General features: G+C 42.3%; 1 protein-coding gene across 4 annotated transcripts in view; it reads right to left on the bottom strand.

Annotated features, from left to right (window-relative positions):
- LOC105499050 (failed axon connections homolog, metaxin like GST domain containing) overlaps window positions 1-18,809 on the bottom strand; it is a 67,986-nt gene that overhangs the window by 27,395 nt on the left and 21,782 nt on the right. For all 4 annotated transcript variants that reach the window (XM_024786815.2, XM_024786814.2, XM_071096702.1 and 1 more), the window contains one exon: window positions 12,931-13,154. In XM_024786815.2, the coding sequence (XP_024642583.1) occupies window positions 12,931-13,154 (224 nt within the window). The remainder of the gene's footprint in view (window positions 1-12,930; window positions 13,155-18,809) is intronic.

Below are 18,809 nucleotides of genomic sequence, written 5' to 3'. Positions count from 1 at the left end.
GTTAGAATTTATAGTTTTCAGGTCAAATTATTATTCTTCTGGCATGTGACTTTAACAAACCACCAAGGTAAACACACAGTAGTTCTACTGGAACAGAAGAAAAGCACTGTCATTTGCTGAGTGGCCTCAGACCCATTCCCTAGCCCTTCTGAACCCCATCTGGCCCTCTCATCTGTACATTAACTCACTCTCGGGGCTGTTGTAAGACCAGAGTTATCTTCAAGGTGCTACTAAAAATAGCATCTAAAATTTACCCACACCAAAAAAGTCTACTGTCTAGGCAACTGGTTTTTGACATGGAAAGAAGAGCTGGGCTATGTACCATGCAGACAGACCGAGCAAAGGTAACCTTTCTGGCAAAACTGTGAAGTAGGCCTGATTTGTTCTAGATTTTATCACCTCCTCTGTAAAAGACTACAATGTTCTCCCATTTGGTGCCTGCCGAAACCAAGGCACATGGACCTCACATGGCCCTTCCCTCCTCTATCCCTGTCCTATATTGGGTTACAGACACATTTGAATTACCTGGTGAGTTTTAAACTACCTTTCCCCAGACCTCTTTCCCAGAGGCTGAATTATCTCTTCTGGCGTGGTACCCGCATAGCTATGTTTTAAAAGCACCACCCTCCCGCTCCACACCTCCCTGGGTGATTCTAAATGAGCAGTCAGGGCTGAAAGCCACTGTTCAAGACAGTCCCCTGGAGTTTAGAGAATGCTTAGAATCTGCAATAGGAAACACTGTTTTGAGGTTCGAGATCATTTCTTTTAATGTCTATGGTTTTTTTTTCTTTTATCTGTGTATTTTATCTTTCTAGCTAGATTGACAGGCATAATTACTTCCATGTCTTCATTTTTCTTCTTTGATCTCTGTTCCCAGTTACTCAGCATATGGTAAATGTGCTAACGTGTGTGTAGATATTCATCCTTTTCCACTGCCTGGTTCTGAAGGCTTTTTCCCTTCACTTCCATAGGAGGTAAGAGTGTGTGGCCGCTGCGTTGTAAGCAAGCAGCTTCTAGCCAAGACTTGAAGGCCTAATGTGGAGATGATGTGGGCATCTCTATGAGGTGCTGTTGCATGATCTAATTAGAGTAGGAAGAGCAGATATTAAAACAGCCTATCCCCAAGCTTTCTTAAAAACAATTTTGCTACTGTCCAAGTAAAAAGAGAAAAAACTTTAAATGAAGTGGAAGATTCATTGTTCAAAGCATAGATTTAACAACAAGGGATGTAGAGTAGTGCCATAAACACGGATCCTTTAAAGCACTGAGACTTCAGCAGGTGTGAGTAGCAGCCTAAACATAAATCACCACCCAACAGAGCAAACAGAATTCGAGATAACCAATCTCTACTTTGGCCTCTGCCTTGTTTTATGACATACAAAATGACTCTACTCTTCTCCCCAGAGAGTGAACATAAAATAATGAAATCAATCACGGTGGCTCACGTCTATAATCCCAACACTTTGGGAGGCTGAGGCAGGTGGATCACGAGGTCAGGAGTTCGAGACGAGCCTGGCCAAGATGGTAAAACCCTGTCTCTACTAAAAATACAAAAATCAGCCAGGCATGGTGGTGGGCACCTGTAATCCCAGCTACTCGGGAGGCTGAGGCAGGAGAATTGCTTGAACCTGGGAGGTGGAGGTTGCAGTAAGCCGAGATCGTGCCACTGTACTCTAGCCTGGGTGACAGAGCAAGACTCTGTCTCAAAAATAAATAAATAAACAAAATCATGAAACCCTTAGAACTAGAAAGACCTCCCATTTCTAAACATCGCACCATCTGTAAAAAAGACCCCTCCTCAGTTATCATGACAGTGGTCATCCAACCTCATCTGGAGAATAGCAGCTCAGGCCACATCACAAGGTAAGTCCTCCCAATTGTGGACAGCTCTGTCTTAAAGTTCTGCCTTACCCTGAGTTGTAAGCTATTATTTCCCCAAATATACATCTCACCATCCCCTCTGTCTCTTCTCCCCTCCCCCTTATGCTTGTCATCTACAGTGGCACTTAAGTCATTAGCCACTTTTAAATATTCGAAAAAAGCTAGTATATTACCTGATAGCTTTACTTCTCCATACTATCCATGCCCAGTATCCTCAAATTCCTCACATGAAATTTTTTCCCCACTAACTACTCCTGACCAGCCTCCTCTGGAAACACACTAGTTTGGCCATTTTTCTTTTAAAAGCACGATCCCAAAACTGCTCCTTACACTCTTGTTCAATAAACATAGGCTGGATGCCTCATGTGTGTCAGGCACTCAGTCGGGCTCTCAAGACAAAGGAGGAATCTGCCAGGCCTAGCACAGAGTCCAGCTGAGGAAACACTCAAACCAAACCATTAGGAGAGGGTGCAAGGAGAGCTCTGAAAAAGAAAGCACCAGGTGCCCAGGAGCATGGAACAGGCTTGCTGGGAACACTCTGGGAGAAAGGTCCAGCCTCGGTCCACTGAACTCCAACCTGGTGACACCAATGTACACTGCTCAGCTCTTCAGAGCATTCTCTGCAGTGGTGATCATTTCTTTAGGTGATCATTTCTTTAGATCATTTCTTTAATGAAAGGGTGTCACTCATTCATAGAGAGACATGCAGATTATTCATAAATGATCTACAAGTGGGTGTCTGAAGACAAACCAATTTATACATGTTGTGCACCCATTAAACCCTCAGACTCCCAGCTGAAGAAAGGGAAAGTTGACAACATAAAGGAGAAGAGGGTAGGGAAAGTGAGAGCAAGTACCTATAGCAGCTTAAGTTTCCAGCTACTATCTCAAACAAAAATCAGACTCCAGACCAAAAAGCCACACTATTAATAATTGTAAGGTTGCAATATTTTAGTATTGAATTCTCCTTCTAGTTAAATCTTTCCAATATTTTTCCTAGGAAAAAAAATCCTGAAGGTTGAATTACTTATTATGTCAATGTTAGAAATATGACATTTTATCTTTTGAAACTACTAAACTACATACTAATTTTTACTCCTACCACAATATGTCAATGCCTCTTCCATACCCCTGCTGATACTTCTTCATAGTATTTAAAAAACAAAACAAAAACAAAATATGCCAATTTCATTGACAGAGAAGTGCCTCATTTTTTAGCTTGCATTTCTCTGATATTAAAGAGGTTGAGGCCCGGCACGGTGCCTCCTGTCTATAATCCCAGCATTTTGTGGGGCAAAGGCAGGCAGACCACTTGAGCACAGGAGTTCAAGACCAGCCTGGGCAACATGGCAAAACTCCGTCTCTACAAAAAATACAAAAATTAGCTGGGCGTGGTGGCACACGCCTGTGGTCCCAGCTACTCAGGACGATGAGGCAAAAGGATCTCTTGAGCCCAGGAGATCAAGGCTTCAGTGAGCTATGACTGTGCCACTGCACTACAACCTGGGCAACAGAGTGAGACCCTGTCTCAACAAAAATAAGTACATAAATAAAATAAAGAGGTTGAACATTGTTAATGTATTTATTCATCATTTGTATTGTTTTTGTAAATTACCTCTTTATATGTCTTCTGACCAATTTTCCCCCTTAAGTATTCACTTTTCTTATTTATTTATAAAAGTTCTTCATATGTTAATATTAATTCTTTTGTCACATGTTGCAAACATTTTTCCAGCTTATCCTTTCAACTTTAAATATGGCAACTTTTTTTATATACAGGAGGTTGGTTTAATTTTTTCTCATGTCATCAAGCAATTCAACTTTTCTTTTATAGTTTCACCCTACGGCACCATGTTTAGAAAAACTGTCCAAAGCTCAACATTCTTTAAGTTTCCCATATTTTATTCTGGCACCTTTATGGTTTTATGTTTATGGGTTTATGTTTCACATTTAAATGCTTGATTCATTTGGAATTTATTCAGGTATATGACATGAAGTCAGAATTGAACTTTGTTTGTTCCAAATGGTTAGCCACCTGTCCTAGCACCATTTATTGAATCAATTTGTCTTTCCTCCACTGATTACAGCTGCCCTTATCATATACTGCATCTCTACTCATGTGTCTTCTCACAGGGACCTCAAACTCAGCATACCCACACCTGAAATTCATCATCTTCCCCTCTTCTCCAGTGTCCTCCAACGCTGTGAATGGCTACCTCATCAAATGTTTATTTGTCCTTTGTTTTTCGGTTCTTTTCAGAAATGAGGTTTTGCTATGTTGCTCAGGCTGGGGTGCAGTGGCTATTCACAGTTGTAATCACAGTTCTCTGCAGCCTTCAACTCCTGGCCTCAAGCGATCCCCATTGCCTCAGCCTCCTGAGTACCTAGAACTATAGATACATGCCATCACACCCAGTCATCCACTAAGTTTTAATGTCCAGAACTTGATTATGCCTGACCCCACCCCTCTCCATCACCATGACCCTCCCCCTCTACACATACACATCAAATCACTAAATTTTCTCAGTTCTGTCTCTAACACATAGTTCTCATTCATAACTTTCTGCCCAACTCTACCACCATGCCTATAGTCGAAACAACATCTTATCTTTCCTGGACCCCGTCTCTACAGAAAATACAAAATACAAAACCCCGTCTCTACAAAAAATATAAAAATTAGCTGGGCGTAGTGGCACATGCCTGTGGTCTCAGCTACTCGGGATGATGAGGCAGAAGGATCACTTGAGCCCAGGTGATCAAGGCTTCAGTGAGTTATGACTGTGCCACTGCACTACAGCCTGGGCAACAGCTTCTTCCCTGGGCCCCCCAATCTACTCTTGGCCCCTCCAGCACATGAAACGGATATAGGATCACACCATGTCCCAACTTTCAACCTCTGCTGGTTTCCACTGCTCTTGGGGAAAAGTCCAGATTTATTTATGTTACACATAAGACTGTTATGAGCTCAGCCCCTGCCACCACTGCCTCATGCCACTCCTGCTCTCACACAATTTCCAGACACACTGGCCACCTTTTCACTCCTTGAAATCTCCCAGCTGCTGTTCATCTCAGGCTGTTTACATACGATGTTCCTTCTCTAGTCCACGCTATTCTACTCACTGTCCCACCCTTGCTGCCCATACCTACACACACGCCTGCCTTACTTGGGCTTATCTTTCAGAATGCAACTTAAATGTGACCTCCTTGGCCAGGCGCAGTGGCTCACACCTGTAATCTCAGCACCCTGGGAGGCCGAGGCAGGCGGATCACCTGAGGTCAGGAGTTCAAGACCAGCCTGGCCAACATGGTGAAACCCCATCTCTAATAAAAATACAAAAATTAGCCAGGCGTGGTGCTGCGCACTTGTAATTTCAGCTACTCTGGAGGCTGAGGTAAGAGAATCACTTGAACTTGGGAGGCGGAGGCTGCAGTGAGCTGAGATCACACTACTGCACGCCAGCCTGGGCAACTGAGCAACACTCCATCTTAAAACAACAACAACACACACAAAAAAAACAGTAAACGTCACCTCTTGAAGGCTTCCAGAACCACCTCTTCATCACTACCACCACCATGTTCATTTCCCCTGCAAAAAAATTCCTCATTGCACTTTGCACTTTACAGTAGCACTCCTCACAAGTGCTGAGATTTTATAAATGTTTACCTGCAATATCTCCCTCAGGTGGCAGCTCTGGTAGCTCAGGGCTGTGCCCAATGTGTTCACCACCCAACCCTTAAGCCCCTCAAAAAAGATCGCCACACTGTTCAAGGCATGTGTGTTTAACCACGCAGTCCTAAGTCAATGGAATTACCCTTCTGCCTGAATTCTAATTATTACAAGTATACGCTCCTCCTAAGGTGTCTAACAACAGAAAAGTGGCTGAAAATAACATTGCAGTTTCCACTTGCACAGCCCATTGCTATTTCTGATCCTACTTACTCTTAAATACATTTACAAATTTAAATTTTTTGCTCAGAAAGTACTCCTAACATCCACAGATCCTGGAGTCTATGCTTGTCTTCTGCTAACAGCATTCTGACATTCACTCATTCTTTTCTTCATTCATCCAGCAGATATTTATTGACCATCAGCAGTCCACAGCTGAGCCTCACAACTGAAACTGTATTTTTCTTATTCTCCCTCTATATGACTATATCTCCCAAACCAACTCTATTTACCAATTATTCATCCACTTTTCCCATGAGATAACTGCTGTGTCACCACCCAGGATCTATAAAAATCCAATTAAAAGCAAAGAAACATCAGGCTTTAGTAGTCTGTGCTGCCTCATCATGATCTGTATCACCAAACCCAGCCGCCTAGCACCCTGTACCCCCCCTGAGCTTTAGGGGTCAGTAGAGAGATCAAGAGAAGAAACTCAGGCCCGGTTTTAACCCACTCACCCCCAACACGCAAGGCGCTGCCCCGTCAACATTCCTGAATAGCTCTGAGCTCTGGGAAACTTTATGAAAGCTGCTTTCCAGAAGCATCAAAATCCAATCTTGTGTTGGTGCTCAGAGAAACGTGAGAACCACAAGATAAAACCACAGAAAGCGTTTGACAACAACCCAGGGCACGCTCCCCAGAGGGTAGCTCTTCTACATTTGTTAACCTACTCATCCCCTCCCCCTGCGTATTTCCTACAAGAGCCCAGCCTTGTCTTTAGATTCTGAGCTCACTGAGACCAGTTCTCTCTTTCTCAGCATGCCAGAGCTATAAGAGGACTGCAGTGTGGCACCCGCCTTTCCAAGGTTTTTGACCTACACTGCAAGGCATAATTGCACCCATATTTTCTCTACCTTTCCCTCAACACATGCCCGTCTCTGAATTTCCCTGACTCTGCTGTAGTCCATCTGCTCCCTGAACAGCATCAACACCGCTTGATAGTATAGGCTTCCTAATCTGGAGGGATGGAACCCCAAAGGCATTTCTGGGTAAGAGCAACCTACAGATTTTCTATGACTAATCACAAAAGCTTAACCCTGCTGTTCTTTGAGAATATTTTCACCTTCCATGTATTATTTAACTCTGAACTAAGTGATCACCCAAATATCTATATACTTGGAAAACAAAGTTGCTTGTTTTATTCTACAGCAAAATACAGTCATTCTGAAAAGCAAAACCACGGTGTCATTATACATGCTTAGGAAGCTGACACGAAGCAGCAAATGATTCATTTTTACTGCCTTTAAAGGGAAGCACTACTTTGCAACTCCCTACTCTTTATTACAGTCAAGATCACATTGACGTTTACTAAAATAACTAAAAAGTTTGATTCTTAAAAGTGTGTTGATCCAGTGTCAACAAAGACTAAAAAATAATGACTCCTCAAGCCATTTTCGGACTTAATAAAATGCTGTAGACTAGCCAAAGAAAAAAGTAGAAGAAAAGCACATTATATTTTTTATTAATCAAGTGAAGTTTGCTGGAAATCAGGTTGTTTTTTCACTTCCACTTACAAATTCCATTTACCACTTCGCTCTTTCAGAAGCAGCCCCCAAAAAAGAGATCATTTCTCCTTAAGCATTTCAGCCTAAAGACTAGGCAGCAAGCCTCCTGATGAAGGGCACAGCTTCAACTCACAAGGCTCAGGATCTCTAAATCAGTGATAATGCTCCACATTTAAATCTCTACTCTGCTTTCAGGGGCAACCTCATCAAATGTACTTAAAAATCACTTTGAAGACCACATTTTAACTTGCCAGTGGAAGTTTGTGGCAATTTTAGAAAATGTTCTAAAGAAGTCATCCTGACACAATTTAACTTGTGTACTTTACAGCACAATTCTTAAGAAACCAAGGTAGTAGTCAGGTCAGAAAACAGTAGGGGCCTTAGGTCTGACAGCCTGGATTTGAGTCCTGCCCTCACTTGTTAGTGGTTGTGTGACTGTTGGCAAGTCATTCAACCATTCTGTACCTCGTTTTTCTTATCTGTCAAATGGGTGGTGTTCCTTTGACTTTGTACTAGAGTCCATCTTCCATTCATACTTTGTATCTCACGGCCACAGCTGGGGATCTCTGTGTTAACATGGGACACAACTATACAATTCTAACTTTCATTGTCTTCTTTCCCATCCACTTCAAGGTCATACCTGTAATCTATGTAGGACTGATAACAGAAATATTAAAAAGGCAAAAGACAAAGCAGGATTTTGTCTGATAAATCTTCTATCAGTTTTCCTGGCACCAAGTGTGATACCCCGCACACAGAATCACATGGTATAGAATATTTAAAAATAGAAGAAATGGAAAATATGTATGTACAAATATGTATATATAGATGATTCAAAATTATGCATAAAAATATTGGAAAGATATGCACCAAAATGGTAACAGTTGTTAGCAATGGGTTGGAAGATTACAGCAACAAGGAGTGAGGGAGGGATGGGAAAAATATATTTTTTAAAAATTGCGGTGACTTATTTTCCTTCCTTATACTTTTCTAAACCTTCCCAAATTTCTACAATAAATTCTAAAATCAGAAAAAAGATCTTTGTTACGTAGATATTTTTCCCAGATAACAATGTTTGCAATGAAGTTGTGTTACATACAAAATCAGTGACAGTGATTATGAGAATAACTAATATTTATTTAGCACTTCCTATGTGCCAGGCCCTGTAGTAAGTACTTTACAGAAAGCATTTCGTTTAGTCCCCATCCTCTGTGATGTAAGTATTGTTCTGACCCTCATTTTGCAAATGAAACAATTCAAGTTATTTGTGTGAAATCAAAGAGCTGGCAAGCAGTTACGCCCCAGATGTGAACCCGGGATCCGACTCCAGGATTCCCACACCCATATGCCAGCCACTAGGCTTCCTGCCTCTAGCCACACTGGTTCCCAAAAACCTCACCTTTCTGTTTTTGATTTTCATGTCTTCTTGGCTCTTTATTGACTCTCATCCCTTTTTGGGAGTGTTCAGAAATAAACAGTGTATGCATTTCTGGCACGTGGGGGCAGTCAGGCAACCACTACACATAGTTCTCTGCGGTGAACACACACACCATCCCCAAGGGGAACATGAGAACATGAGAATTAAAAAGCAAACCCTTCAACTGTCAGCTCTCACAGCACCACGAACCTCTCCTTCCAGACACTGGTCACTCCTGCTCTCCACATTTGCTTGCTGTTTGATTACTTCTACATGCCGACCACTTTTCAGAGCACTCTGCATGCATTACTTTTCTTCTCACCATTACTGTTCCTACTTTACACAAGGAAACTCAGGCCCAGAGAAGTCAAGAGGCTTGCCCAAGGTCTTAGAGCTGGGGTTTGAGTTCTGGAGTCATCATTCTCCAGTCAGTGAAGAATGAAGGCACACCTCTCCATTTTCTAAACAAATGTGCTCTTATTAGGATTGCTTCATTTTATTTCTGTAGGTCCTAAATATTTCATATAAATCATACTTCTAATATTTTTAAATTATATTTTCCAACTAGTTATTTGAGATACTCAAGAAAACTTGTTTACATGTTAGCTCTGTATCCTTCATAAACTTACTGAATTCTCTCATTAACTGTAGTAATTTTAGTTGATTCTCCATTATATCGGCGACATGATCTCCTAATTTCTTTCCTAATTTTGTCTCCTCCTTTCCAATATAAAGATATCTTTTTTTCATGTTATACAACTACATTGTCAGAACCCTCCCAAAACTACATTAAATAACAGCGAGAGCAGGCATCTTCGTTTCGTATTTTATTTAACTGGGGATGCTCCGAGTGACTCAACATTAAGTCTGACACCAGTTGTTGGCTTAATATAATACCCTTCCATCGTGTTCAGGAACTAGTCTTTGAGTCCTGTTTCACTAAGAGTTTTTATCAGGAATGAATACTGAACTTCATCATCAAATGTGTTCCCAGTACTGAGATAATTATGACTATCCTCCTAACTATTCATCATATTATTAATGTATTTTATATCATAAAACCATATTTTCTAACCCTACCTGATTTGACTGTAGAGTTTTTTTCATATATGAAAATAAAAATTAGCTAATTTTGTTTAATGTTTTATGTAGTCTGAATTTCATTTATTTTAGTTTGAATTAAGTTACAATTTTTAAAACTACATCCATAGCTATTCACTGCCTGTCTCCTGTCTCTCTTTATCACCTCCCACCAGGCCTAATTCATCCCCTACAACACCAACAGAGCCGCTTTTCTAGATCACACATGTGGCTCCTTCTCTCTTACTCTCAGCAATCTGCAACATCATCATGTATCTGTATTATAAAGTACACATCTTTTAGCATGGTAATTACTGTCCTTTATAAGACTGCCCCCAAACTATCTTTTAATCTTCATTTCAACCATGATTCCCAAATGCCACTCACTTGGGATTCCTTTTCTCATGATTTTCCCAAAAAGTCCTTCCTTATTTTCGTCACTGGGACAACGCTTTTCTTTCTTGGGCCAACACACTGCCATCTCATCTATGGCCCTCCCCTGTCCTCCCTGCTGTTTCATCCCAGAGCACCAAGTACAGGTCTCTGTCGTGGGACTTGCCCCAGCCTAACTTGTGCAGTTCCTCATTTGGAGCAGAGGTCAGCAAACTTCTGTGAAGACTCAGATGGTGAATATTTCAGGCTCTCCAGGCCTCATGTGCACATTTCTGTTGCATTTTTTCCCTACGCTTTAACAAAGTAAAAACCAGTATTAGCTCACAGGCCATATGAAAACAGGCCACCAGGGATCAGCAGTACTTTGCCTCTCCTGGTTTATAGGCTCATCACCCACTGGACTACAAGCTGATTGAGACGGGGGAAATCTCTAACCCATCTTCATATTCCTCAGCTCCTGGCACTTGGGAAATGTTCAAATCACTGAAGTTGATAGACCAGGAACACTGATAACTAATGTATCCTGATGAGTCAGATATACATCCACAGACAATTATTTCCCCAAATCTTGGGCTTTTCAACAAAAAGTAATTTTGAATTTTGAGTCTCTTAGGCATCTGGGCATTAAAAATGAGCCATGTCCGTCGGGATGGCAGGGAGGTAGTTTGAATTTCACTTATTCAATAAATGAAATGAGGTTTTTGCCTCATTTAGTAAGACAAATTATGATATTCAGCCCAAGAACCTCTCCCTCCCCAAATATAGAAAAAGTGCTTCTCTTATCACAGAGTTCACAACTACACTGCCCCCTGGTCTTCACAGAATATAACACCAGCTAACTCCAACTTTTCAACTAGCCCTCTCAGCTTCTCATCCCAGAAAATCATCCAGACTTTTGATGCTGTTTTGAATACTTATCATGTATCCAACCTAGCTATCAGTAATTCCTTTTCTTCCCATCTCCTGAAAACTGGGGAGAAAGCATTGTCTAAATCGTTAATCGCGAGAGAAACAATTGTCAGTCACCATTATTATTGGTATCACCCTGCTTCCTGATTCTCCCAACCAGAAATGTCCAGAAAGGTGAAGGTCACCCCTCTCTGGTTAAAAAAAGCCACACTGTTAAAAATTGTTAAAGATGTGTGGTGCTTATAGCATAATTTCTGTCATAATTCCAGGGACTCAATTCCTTGCTTACTGGGGCTCACAAGAGCATGGGCCAGTGAGGAAGGGGAGGAAGCCAGGAACAGACATAGCCATTGTTAAGGAGAAATGGCCCAGTTGTGAGCCTGGTTTCTGAGGCCAAGATTCCAGCATTAAGTTTCCAAAGGAATGAGGCAAATTTGAGGTTAATTCCATTCACATCTACATCAAGCAGGTCTACCTGGTCCCAGTGGAGCAAAACAACAGGCGGCCTAGACAATGTCAATTCTGCAAGCCAGACAGAGCTTTTGAAGGAGTCCAGCCAGTATCAAGCCCCCACCCCCAGAACATAGCTCCTGTAACGAAGCTAGCCAAGAGCTGGATGTGGTGCTGGGATCTGCCCTCTGCAGGCTGGGGTTCAAGGAAGGACCCCAGGTCTAGCAACTGTCTGAAATGTAGAGCAAAAAGATGCAGTCAGAGTGGGTCACTCTGCAAGGGACAGGTTATACCCAGCACGGCCTCTACTCAGCATGGCTTCCAGTTCCTAAGGCATGAGGTGGTCTTCAACAAATTCTAAACTTGACTTCCTAGCAGAGGTGAGGTACTTAATGTGCTCTAGAACGAGGATGAGGGTGAATCTGGAAATTACTGCAGATGACGGAGAGCCAGTGAAAACCCACCTTCTGCAGAAAAAACTAGTAGCCCTCAAAGGACCTGGTGAGATGGCCTAGTCACATGGAGGACTTGGCTCCTTATACATTAGCTATCCCCCAGGAGAAGCCATTATTTCACACATAGAAGGTCCTGAATTCAATATCTGTTTATGAATTGTCATCACTATGAATCAAGCTCTGCCCAGTGAAGAATCACATCAGCCCAGGCCCCCTCAGCCAGCCAGGGGACCAAGAGTGCATCATTCTATTCCCAGCCATCCTCACCAGCCCACGGGTACACACTGCTCTCTGTGCTTCTCTTCTAGTGGTTTCCCAAATAAAATGATATCATTGTGTGTGATAAATACAAAATCAGGGTTAAAATGTGCTCGTAATAAGAGGACTAGGAACATGAAGAGGAATAAGAGGGGTGAGAAAATGACAAATGTTCCACATATACAGGGAATGGATCAGAATCAGCGCTGTCAGCAGGTCTCAAACTCTTGACGTCAATGGGTACACTGTTGAACCTCTGAGCAGTGTGTTCCTAAAGCAGCCTGTGACCCTGACCTGTTTATAAACAGAAGTGCTTCCTTGCTCAAAATCCCCGTTTTCTTACAGCACATTCAGAAATGCCAGCATCACTTGCAGCCAGGTGGTGAGGCTGAAGTATGTTCCATACTCTCTTCACACGGGCTCACCATGCTAAAAACAGTCAAGTACCAGTGATTAAGTAGAAAGACACATGCTTTTGAAAATTAGAGGATTTGGTTAAATGTGGGGACCGCAATCTACACATGGAAGCAAAGAAATCAGCCAAAATTAAAACATAAATTAGTGAACCAACAGTGCTTTACTAATCATGCAAAAAGTAAGAATAGCAAATATAGAATAGAAGGTGTGGTACATTACCCAAAAGCCCTGCTAAAGACCGCATGTCCTTCTCCATCAGCATGTAAATCTCTTCCTCGGAGAAGCGGCCAATGCCGTGGCCGTGCATCTCGCGTTTCACAATTCCTTTCGTTATGTGGCACACGACCCACCTCAGCAGGTTGCTGAAGGGACCACCACCACTAAGAGAGAGCATCTTCCGGGTCTCATTGAGATTGTCCACCCACTGGCAATAAGCTAACGTCCTGGAATTGTGTGGAAACAAGTTACTACTGTGCATCAGGTACATATCAGCTCCACAGGGTCACTTTAGAATGAGTCGTTCAGAATTTAGTACACTCTGGAGGAACTGAATAACTGCAGCTTTAATCAAGAGCAATCTGCATGGCAGATATCACAACAGGCTCTAGTCAATGCCTAGACTTAAGGGGTTGTGGAAGAAATGGGAAAAAATCCAGATAAAGATGCCATGAGATCTTTCCTGGTACCCACCCTCAGACCTCTCCCCTCCCCTCCCAGTGCCACGTTTCTGCCTTCTTTCACGCAATCCCATAGTGGAAACCCACTTGAAAAGTCTTTGAGTCAGGAGAGTGAGCACTCATGGGGGCCCAGGGCAGGAGGCAGTAGTGACAGGGGTGTTGGCATCATTCTCTTTCCTGAGCAAAAGGATGGTTCCACAGGTTTATGCTTGGTGTTCATTAATTAAGCTGCACATTTCTGTTTTGTATACTCTGCATGTGCATTTACATTTCATGATATAAAAGAGTTAAAAAAAAAAAAAAAGAAAGAATTTCTGAAAGAAACCTTTTTGCCTTTTTAAAAAAAGATACAGGGCCTTGCTATGTTGCCCAAGCTGGACTCTAACTCCTGGGCTCAAGTGATTCCCCCCACGTTAGCCCCCAGAGTAGCTATGACTAGAGGCATGCACCACCACACCCAGCCTTTTTGCTTTTTTGATAGCACGTTAGGGAGTAAGTGCACCTTTCCATCTTTATTATAAATTAAAATATTATGCAAATGATTTGTTCTCCAAGAAAATCAACTCTTTACCTCAGTTTGTTCTCGAGAACTCTAAAGGGAACACAACTGCCCATGGAACTTGGCTGAATCCTTTTTCCTGTCTAGGTGATCCTAGTGGTAAACTTGCTCATTCGGGTGCTCCTGAAAACAGTGTGATCCGTATGGAGGGGCCAGCAGCTGTTCACTGTTCAAATATTTTGCTGGCCACCACACCCAGGTCTTTGCTGATTTTATTCTCCAAATGGCAAGAATTTTTTTTATGGCTAATAGTGTTGGTAGATAGAAACTTAAAGGGTTTTCTACCAAAGGCTGAAGAGAATGTAGCTGTGTGGGAGTACAGGCATCAGACATTTTCATTTTTCCTCCCTGATGAGTAACAAAAGATGTATTGGCATTCACCTCTACTCTTAGTACTGGCTGATACGGCAGTAAAGGCCACTTCCAAAAATTCAGAAGCCAGGTGTGGTGGTACATGCCTGTAGTTCCAGCTACTCGAGAGGGCAAGGCAGGAGGATCGCTTGGGCTCAGGAGTTTGAGGCCAACCTGAGCAACACAGAGTGGGACCACTGTATCAATAAGCACAGGGTGAAGGTGTGCACATGAAGAGCATCGGCTGCCTGACAAACTGCAATCAATAAATAAAAATTTAGAAATAAAAAGAAATTCATGCAATTGGAAAGTGGCATAGCCAGAATGCTGCGTTTTTTTAAGGTTTTTTTTATTTTTATTTTTTTGTTTTTTTTTTTTAAATCAAAGGGCTGAAAAATATTTTGAGAGAGAACTCAAGGAATGATAGTAAATCACAGCTATAATGAAATGCTGTTTTCCACCTCAAGGGGAAAAAAAGGCATTTTGATCATTTTATATAGTTCTGTTCTATAAGGGTTCTCTGTTCTAAAAACAAATAAAAATAAGGAATAGATTTCTCTAAAATTGTTGGATTCCTGATTTTTACCAAAAAGTCTTACAGCCAATTTCAACATACTCCCTGTGCAATAGCTATAGCTGTTCTTGACTACCTTGTTAAAAGAATGCCCACAAATCTGATTAGAAAGCTTTGTGTGCCTCTTTCAGTAAGTCTCTCAAAATAAAGTACTGAAGAATCAAGAAATAGTTTTTCCCCAAAACAGGAAGAAGTACATCACAATAGTGACTAATTAATGTGTATAGTCAGAGCATTCCATTGATCTTTCAATACGGAATATCTCGCATTTTTTCTAGTAAATTCTATACAGACATAGAAAAGAAATGCTTTCCTACTTACTCCTTTTTTCACACCTGCAGTAATTAAGGTGGCAATTTTCACATTCCATTAGAATAATTCAGCACTTTGATTCTAATTGTACTAGGCCTAAATTCACAACAAAAGAGTTATACAACCTTTTACCATTTTGGAAGTCAATGGTCTTAGGATAAAACTAAATTACTCTAAATTGAACATGATCAAGTAATAATAGCATACGAAAAGCATCTAAAGTGTAAAAACGCGGAATGTGTGGCTCTAAGCTGACAGGTTAGAAGGGGAAAAAAAATCCTTTGTAGACAAATTACACAGGTTTGATCATAAGTGTAACTGATCGAGCTCACCGGGCAGAGCAGGGGGGAAGGTGTGCACATGAAGAGCGTCGGCTGCCTGACGAACTGCAAGAACTTCTGGAAGGGGCACGTGGGTACAGGCTGCATTTGGGGAAGCCTGGAAGAGGTGAGGCTGGAGGTGTGGGCAACGGCCAGTCAGGACAGGCCTGAGGAAAGGGAGCTGAACTTTATTCCAAAAGCAAAGGTTAACTGCTGGAGGGCTTTAAACAGACAAGAAACATAGTCAGATTTGTGGCAATGTAAAGGAAGAACTGGAAGGTGGAGAAAATGCTGGCACGAAGGCCAATTACCAGACCAGGCAGGAGATGATGCACTGCGTGAGGCAAAGGTAGAAGGAATCCATAGGAGAAACACTGCGACAGAAGGAAAAGAGTCTGCTGGACTACAATGGATGTAAAGATTTATGGGTAAAGAGAAATTAGGCATTTTCTCCTAAAATGATAGTTTGAGTAGATGGTAATACCATTAACCAATACTAAATTGTACAAGGTAGAATATATTTGGATGATGAAAGATTAGTTAACCTGTAGCATTTGAAGCTCCCATGGAACCCCTAAGTGAAGGTATCTAGAAGGCTGAGAACTCAGGAGATAGGTTGAGACTCCAGAGAGAGAACTGGTGAGCAAGGGCATGCTGGTGGTGGTTTAAAAGCTGTGAGAGGAGATGAGGTCTCCTTAGGAAGTTTCTAGAGTGTTGAGGAAACCACAGTTCAAGGGCAAGTTAGAAGATGTGAAGGCCAGGCTGAAAGAGGCAGCTTAGAGAGAAGTAGGGGCATCTTTCTCTGCGCTTCAGGAAGACAGAGTGTTGTAATGGGTGAGGGGCTACAGACTTTAGAGTTCCTGTCTGATGACTTCAGCTTCCTCCGTAGCATGGGAAATGAGGGCGCGCACACAAGGTGAAAACATTGCAGTGTAGAGAGTTTGAGGAGTAGCAGGCACGAAGGGAGAGGCAGCTGTTCTGTTCTTGGCAGGGAGGGGTCTCTGCCAGTGCAATGGTGTGGGGTTCTCTACCTGCAGCAGGCTGAATGCAGGACACAGAAGAAGAAACACTGGCTTGATTCAGAATTTCACAGCTAGAAGTAACTTCAGAAACTGTCTGGTCTTCCTCTCTTCTCCTTCTATCTTGCTCTTGATTTTTCTTCCTCTCTTTCACTGTCTGTGCCCAATTATGATCGACCAGTGTCAGGGAAGAGAAGTAAATGAGGGTCAGGCAGGTCTTTAAGGGTTGAGGCCAGTGAAATGTGTATAAACTTTAAATACCAAAGAAAATAGATGCTTCACAGATTCCTAAATCAATTACTACACATAGAAGACATCACATGGTGTATGTTTCCATGTTATTGCAAACAAGAATCCACCTCCTCTCACAGCCAAGATTCTTGAAAACTCTGTTCACATGGTTGGAGCCTCTATCCCAACTACTCCACCAAAATCACTCTTGTCCAAGTCAACAGTGCAACATCTAAATAAACCATCTTTCTATATTCTCGCACTCTCTAAAGTATCTGACGCTATTGGCCTCTTTCTTGGAACACCCCCTTAGCTTAGACCTCTACTGCTTTTCCTTTCACCCCTTACATATTCCCAGGATCTCTATCTTCATTCCTCCTATCTTCCTACTCCACACTCCTGGAGCCATCTAACTCACACCTATTACTTTACACTCATGTCTCCCATATCCAGCCCTCTCTCCTGAGATCCATGGATCCTATGTGGATGACCCTCAAGAACTGCAAACCAACATTTCCAAAATTGCACTCATCATCTTTGTTCCATTCAAACCTGATTCTCCTCGCCCAAGCCAGAATCCCAGGAGTTATTCTTCACTGCCCCCTCTCCCTCACGCCTGACAGCCAGTCACCCTGTGAATTTGCCCTTTCTCCAACTCCATAAACACTGCAGTTCAGCCCTTCATTATTTCTTAACTACAAGGAACATGGCCTCCTACCAGGTCCCCTGACATCCCCTCAAGGCCCTTCAGAAATCCATTTGCTCCAGTGTATACAAAGAGCTTCCTAAACATGAACCTAATCCTAACAATAATGCTTCTTAGAGTCATTCATTAACTCCCCACAGCTCCTTTGCATGGCATGCCAGCCCCTCTCCCTACAGTCTAACCCCTCTATGACCTGGCCCTTCTCGGGCCCCATCTCCCAGCACTGACTCCCATGCACCTTACGCACAAGTCATAGAGAATTACATGAACCTCCTTGCTACAGACTGAACGTTCATGTCCCTCTAAAATTCATGTGTTGAAATCTAACCCCTAGTGTGTTGGCATGTGGAGGGGCCTTTGGGATATGATTAGGTCATAAGGGTGGAGCCCTCATAAATGGGACTAGTGCCCTTATAAAAGAGGCCCCAGAGAGCTGCCTTGCCCCTTCCACCATACGAGGTTACAGTGAGAAAGATGACCATCTATGAACCAGGAAGCTGGCCCACACCAGACACCAAATCTACTGATGCTTTGATCATGGACTCACTAGACTCTGGAGCCATGAGAAATAAACTTCTGTTCTTTATGAGCCACCCAGTCGAAGGTATTCTGTTATGGCAGCCCAAACGGCCTAATATACTCCCCAAATGCTTCCTTCTTTCCTCTAAATTTCTGCAGATGTTGTTCCCTCTGCCTAGACATCCTACTCTTTCCCTACCACCAGCCCCTTCATCTGGCACTCCAACTGTCCTTGGATTCCATTTTGACAATACCTCCTCTGCAAAGCCTTCCCCCCTTCTCTCCAGTAGTAGCTGGCTGCCTTTCCTTGGTTCTTCAAACCCTCCCCCAGCACTGACCATTGCAAAGGCTTGATGTCTCCCTCCAGCCTTTGAGTCACTTGATAACAGGTATACATACCATCCTGGCCACTAACAGTCATTCATTAAGTTTGCAGAAATAATGAATTATTGATTAAACGAAAAAAGGCTTTGCTTTTGAGCCTGCTACTGCTAAGTAGTGTTTCTAAGGGATGACACATACATAGAAAAATGGGAAAAGAGACAACGAGATGTGCCTATGGAAAATGAAGAAGGGGCTGCCAATTTTCTCTTGAAATCCACGGCTCTTCACTCTCCACTGGGAGGAGGCCCATTGCAAAAGGAATCATGAATCATTAACAGGAGAGGACAGGGAGGGTCAATTTGGAAAGCAGACAAGGCTAAACAATTAATCTATCATTTTGAGAATCTATTTCAAGAAGTTGAAATACTCATTTTCCTTATCACAACAAATGTATCTAATCTCTTCCGCAAAAATGGGGTCAAAGAGATTTTTTAAAAGACTATCTT

Source organism: Macaca nemestrina, chromosome 5 (assembly GCF_043159975.1).
Source record: "Macaca nemestrina isolate mMacNem1 chromosome 5, mMacNem.hap1, whole genome shotgun sequence".
In the NCBI taxonomy this organism is placed as follows: domain Eukaryota; kingdom Metazoa; phylum Chordata; class Mammalia; order Primates; family Cercopithecidae; genus Macaca; species Macaca nemestrina.
Note: the sequence above shows the minus strand (reverse complement) of the source record. Positions and strands in the feature narration are given on the sequence as shown.